Source organism: Halyomorpha halys, unplaced genomic scaffold, assembly GCF_000696795.3.
Source record: "Halyomorpha halys isolate HHAL.00 unplaced genomic scaffold, Hhal_1.1 Scaffold785.1, whole genome shotgun sequence".
Lineage (NCBI taxonomy): Eukaryota > Metazoa > Arthropoda > Insecta > Hemiptera > Pentatomidae > Halyomorpha > Halyomorpha halys.
The window spans coordinates 481,819-487,883 of record NW_027114505.1 but is presented as its reverse complement, the minus strand read 5'-3'; the positions used below and the strand labels follow the sequence as shown (position 1 = coordinate 487,883).

Here is a 6,065-nt window from a genome sequence, read left to right as displayed (position 1 = left end):
TATTCTCATTTATATTTACATAATATTTTACCCCCCTTAGTTTATTTTTTTGTATCTTATTATCCAACATTTTCAACATATTTTTAGTTGTTTGGTGGCTCTTTTAGCACTGATGAAGCCCAGCAAAGTGGGGAGAAATGTTGGAAAATAAATAGTCATTAACAATTTATTGTGCCTTTTGACCACTACCCCCAAACCTCTCCACACATTTTGAAAAATACAATTAATCATTTATATGAATATATGATATCTATTATCATATTTCTCAAAAACAGAGTATAATTATCCTTTAAGTTTTGTTTTTATTTAAGTTTTTGAGATCCTTAAATCAATAATGCATTCTATTATAGATGCTATGCTGCCCTTGGAGACATACCTAAAACTCATTTCTTAAGTGAAACACTCAAAATTGCTGAAGACTTTGCCAATGAAAATGGTATTAATTCATTTATTTTATAATAACAACTATTTTGAAATATTTTAATTCTGTTTTCAACCCAATTGGCTCCAGGTGGGGATGGTATGGATTGTCCAGAGGTTTGGGCAAGGATGGCAATCCTTAACAAAGATTTGAAGACGGCTGAAGCAATTTATTTGGAACAGAACAGGCTCGACAAAGCACTAGATATGTACAAAGATCTTCATAAGTGGGAGGAAGGTAAGACAATACCATGAAATCTCTCAAATGTTTTTTATTATGGAGCAGAATTGAATCTGTCAATTATTAAGAAACAGTAAGGAATTTTTAAACTATCATTTCCACTTTGCTTTAGTTTCATTAAAATCTTTGAAGTAACATTTCTCCGATGAGTAAACTGCTTTCATTAAAACAACAAAAAGATTGTTATTAAGCGTTATGAAAACAGTTGAGAGCCACGTGAAAGGGATTTAACCAAAAAAACCAATTAAAGTTAAACAGTAGCATTTATTATCCTTAAAAACTGTGGCAGAAACCCAAAAATCATGGCAGAATAATTAGAACACACATGGTTTAGTCATTCTTGAGCTTGAAACATGTTAATTCACAGCATAATTTTACAAAAAGCAAAATAATTGACTATGTTCTATATTTAAAAATTTTAATTTATCTAAATAGATAAATAGTATTTATATAAAATAATTTAGATCCAAATAAGTGTAAGGCCTAATTTTTTTTTTTTTTACATATACAGTGTAATTTTGGTAATCTGAACTTCGGTACTCAGAACACTTCTGTAATCCGAACTGGCATAAAAAAAAGTTTTTTTGAAAAACTTAGCAGGCAATAACATTTTTGTTTTCAAATAAAAGTGCACATCTCTAAAGAAAATTTTTACACAGTTTTGATGTCGGGTAATCTAATTCCTACGGAAGTGTTCATGTTAATATATTTTGTTGGAATTAGCAATACATAATATCTATTGTATAAATCATTTGATTCTGTAAAACTAATTTAATTAATAGTAGAAATATGTATAATACAAATTTTGTTAGCGGAATCATTTTTTTATTTTATTTTAACCAAGTTTTAAATAAATCCATACAAAAGATTATTTTTTATTGTTATTTATACTTTTTTTAATTTATAAATTAACAGTCTTATAATTTTAACAAATTAAATCATCACTTAGTATTACTGAGGATGTAAAAGAAAACAATTTTTTTTTTAATTTTTTAAAATTTCAAATTTTTTATAAAATATGAAAAAATAATTAAATAAATAAAAATAGTAATGTACATTCATATTTCTGAATTTTTGTACAGTATTTTTCCTAATACTTTCTTTCTTTAATTCGAACTTCTCAGTAATCCAAACAACACTCTGCAGCAATTAGTTCGGATTACCGAGATTATACTTTATATGTATTTTCTTACTATTTTAAGTGTATGTATATGTATAATTTTTTTTGTACAAGAACAAAAATTAGTTCCATGAATATGGGACAGAACATTCAGAGGTTTTACTGTATTATTTTATTTTATAACAATTAGATATTATAATCCTGTCTACTCAGATCTTCTAATTCCAAATATAATTGCGGATCAAATAAGTTAGAGGAACTAAATAAATAATAATTTTAATACGGCTCAAAATCATGTTTGTAGCTCTTATGTTGGCTGAAAGGAGTGGCTTTAGCAAGTTCAGAGAGTTGAAAGGGGAGTATGTGACGTGGTTACTGTCAACTGGGCAGCAGGAGAAAGCAGGGCAAGTGAAGCAGGAAGACGGGGAGCTATTGGAAGCGGTTGAGCTGTACATGTCTGCAGGTCTACCAGCCACAGCTGCTAGGTTTGTTCCTCCACTTATTTAACTCTTCATAAAAGTTTTAGGAACAAAAATTAAATTTTTTAGGGCATAATACTATAAAAATTTTACCAGTCCTTTACGAGATAGAGAGTTTCGGTGTGATTTGAGTTCAATTCTTAGCTGAATCCGTTTATATTTATTTTGTGGTAGACACACACAAAATCAATCTTGACACTCCCATTCTGTTTTTTATTGGATAGTAACCTCCATGTACATATCAGAAGTTGGCAAAAAGATTAAAAGTAAATAAAAACTATAGTTTATGGAAAAACCTATCTCATGAATTTCTCTTATGTTCCATGTCTTGATTTTTGAGGCAGAGAATGGTCCATTTTTTATTTGAAGACAAACAGCTGCTTGAATACCAGCTGTTTCTCATAGCTATTGACTCATTGGCTCCTAAACTAAGTTATAGCTATTGGAAGACAATAATGGAATCAATTTAATTTTTAATTATCTTCTTGGTCAGATTTGATTCACGAAGTTATGCCTTATTATTTTGAAACAATCCATTTCTACCAATCCCACTTGCAATGTTTCTTCCTTACAGCATTTCTATGGCTGATGGCAGTTCCACAAACTGCATTTTATTATTTATTTATGTATATTTATTATAAATCTCTATTGATTCCTTCGAACCGACCAACAATGCTTAGAAATGTATTACTATACATTTAAATCAAGAACTGGATACCACAGACTCCCTTGATATGGTATGCTAGATATAATTGTTTATAATTATTCATTGAATATCCTTTCCAATAGTGTCATGTTCACCAAGTTACTAAGTTATGCTAATCAGGTAGCATGTGAGATGTTTAAACTATAAAATAAAGTCATTTTAGCATTAGGTTATATTTATAACTGAGATATAATGATATAAGAATGAGCTGACTTTACATGTTGACTTAATTTCCATTCTCTTGAAATACTGTGGATTGAGAATACCAGATAAGACCATACATATTCTATTGACTCTAACTTTTATTACTTTGCCATACAAAATACTATTTTAGGAATATTACTTAACTTTAGTTTGTGGCTGGTTTCAGGTTTGTCGGTTCAGGTGGCTTTGGCATTTCCTACTCATCGGCCTCGTTTCAGTGGAGTCCCTGGCTCAGGTGTCCTTTGCTGTTCTTTCTACTGTACTATCTCAATGTTTCCCTAAGAGTGACTCCTTTCCTACTCCCTTGATGGAATTCTTATCCTCCCCTTTACTTTCCTTCCAGCCATCTTATTGACTAATCAGATTTTGGGGTGGAACCGTGGACCCCATCCCTACACCTTGGGTGGTTTTTTTTGGCATCCAAAATATTTTATTCCCTTCCGCTTATCTCTATGGCTGGTCATAATGTAGGTCTAGCCCCCTATGTAGTGTATTACCTGTTCAGTAAGTGCTTTATTGATCCTTAATGCCCCTGCCCCCCCCCCAGGTGCTAGCAGACCCTTTTACCTGCTATTTATGAACCAGCAAATGCCAATAATGAATACCCAGAATACCTATTTAATTAAATTTAACTTTTTCCTGAACTCGGTATTGTCAATACATAGCACATTGTTGCTTAATTTATTCCTGTTCATGAAAGTATTTTATTATTTGTGTTAAAAATAAAATTGAGCCTTGTAATAATTATTATAAACTTAAAGGCTCACTAATAATCAATGATTATAATCTAGATGTTTTGAATTTTCAAAGATTGGTCATATCGCAGCCGGATATGCTGGAGGACCAGGTACTGATGAAGAGACTAACAACAGCTCTGGTGAACAGCGAACTGTTCCTTCAGGCTGGGCAGGTATTTGAGGCAGCAGGTGACAACCAGCGAGCTATGCACTGCTATCGCCAAGCCAGTGCCTTTGCCACTGCCTTGCATCTTGCGAGGGTAGTAGCACCACAAGGTAGGTAAAGATTTATAAACTTTTGGTATAGTATGTGCGATCAAGAAACAATATTTCTTCATCAACCATTTTCTTAATACTTCATAAGAACTTATTAAAATTCTGTATTCATAATGATATGGGTCCCTCTCCAATCCATCAATTAACCATTGGATTACTTAATCTCAAAATTATACAGTCATTGTCAAATGTACTTTGAATTGGGAACCAATGTTCAATTTTTTCTAGTTTTAATTTTTTTTGGAAGTTTACAGAATGATATTTTTCAATTACTAAGATTTTGATTTATTATTTTACTATAGAATATTAAGATTTCTATACTATAGCATATTAACATTAATATTATGGTTCATTTATTATTATATAATTTTTTATAGAGGTTGTATCCCTTGAAGAAGAGTGGGGTGATTATCTGGTTCAGACAAAGCAATTAGATGCTGCTATCAACCATTATATCGAAGCAGGGCAGACTATAAAAGCCTTAGATGCTGCAATTGGTGCAAGGCAATGGAAGAAGGCTGTCCAAATTATACAGGTGTTATTTCTTTTCAATAATGTTTATCCTAATTTTTAATGCTTTTAGAGAACATTAAAGGCTATTATTATTCACAATGAAAATGAAAATCTGTACTGCTGGAGGATGAGGGGTTCAGTACTTTATAAAGAAGTACTGTTTTTAGAACAAAGTTTGTGCATCAATGTGATTTGTTTATGATCACGTTCAACAGCCAGATATCTCTCCAATTAAGGATACCCACAGAGTTGAATCACGACTACAGTAACAGAATAAATAATTATCTGCCACAGCTGGATTCGAACCTGGTTCTTGGAGTTAGTAGTGCAGTGCCTTAATCTCTGAACCACCCCGCTCCCCCTATTTTTTCAAAGCATTATTTTATGACCACATTGTTAAGAAATTTTACATTATATTTCTTTATATATTGACTTATTGTATTTTGTTTTACAGGTTATAGACGATGTTCATATGGTAGCCAATCAATATAATCAGCTGTGTAGCCATTTTGCATCTGTTAAAGATTTTGAAATAGCCGAAAAACTTTTTGCTAACGTGGGTCTTTTCAAAGAAGCAGTAATGATGTACTTCAATGCTGGTAGGCAATATTCCTTTTGAATTTTTTCTTATTTCCTTTAAATTTTCTCTTCTGTACAACCACCTCCATATGTCAACAATCAAATGACAAAAATCATCTTTCTTATAGATGTCTCTTATGTAGTAGTTTCATCATATTTAATTTTTTAACAGTTGAGATCATTTGAACATAATAATTTTTTTTATGTTAAATTAATTATGAAAATGTGATTTTCATAGATTATGTATCAAGTTTTTTTTACTCTCTCGATTTAGCTCTACACTTACTTGGGAATGCTCCAAATGTGGGACACTGATTTCAATGAGACTTTTTTAAGTGATACTACGTTTAAAAAAATTTGATACATGTCTGAAGGTTCTTGTTAATGGGTTCTAGGAACTGAGAATAATAAATTTGCATAATTTTTTAAGTAGTTTATACTATTATATTCATGTTTTACTCTGCCTATTTTTGATAATTATTACATATCAATTGATTTTTTTGTAAAATAAAAAGCAAAACATTGTTGTTAACATTATATAATTTTAAATGTATAAAAATAAAAGACCTAAAGAAATTCAGGAAGATTATTGATTGACCGTGTGTAAAGATGAAAGGAATATGGTCCGGGTGCGGTCAAAAAAACTCAAATAGTAGAATTATACTATTTTATTGAGCCAACATTTCGCCCCACGTTGCAGGGCTTCGTCAGGGCAAAAAAAGATACAAACACATAGTTACAAAAGGAAAACAAAAACATAAGTGTAAAATAACAGGGGTATAAAATGTAA

The 6,065-nt window shown here is 31.0% G+C and overlaps 1 protein-coding gene across 1 annotated transcript in view; it reads left to right on the top strand.

The window, feature by feature from the left end:
• Oseg2 (intraflagellar transport protein Oseg2) overlaps positions 1 to 6,065 on the top strand; it is a 44,804-nt gene that overhangs the window by 17,061 nt on the left and 21,678 nt on the right. The window contains exons 15-20 of the mRNA XM_014429322.3: positions 351 to 436; positions 512 to 658; positions 2,086 to 2,266; positions 3,981 to 4,183; positions 4,561 to 4,718; positions 5,151 to 5,295. Of these exons, the coding sequence (XP_014284808.1) occupies positions 351 to 436; positions 512 to 658; positions 2,086 to 2,266; positions 3,981 to 4,183; positions 4,561 to 4,718; positions 5,151 to 5,295 (920 nt within the window). The remainder of the gene's footprint in view (positions 1 to 350; positions 437 to 511; positions 659 to 2,085; positions 2,267 to 3,980; positions 4,184 to 4,560; positions 4,719 to 5,150; positions 5,296 to 6,065) is intronic.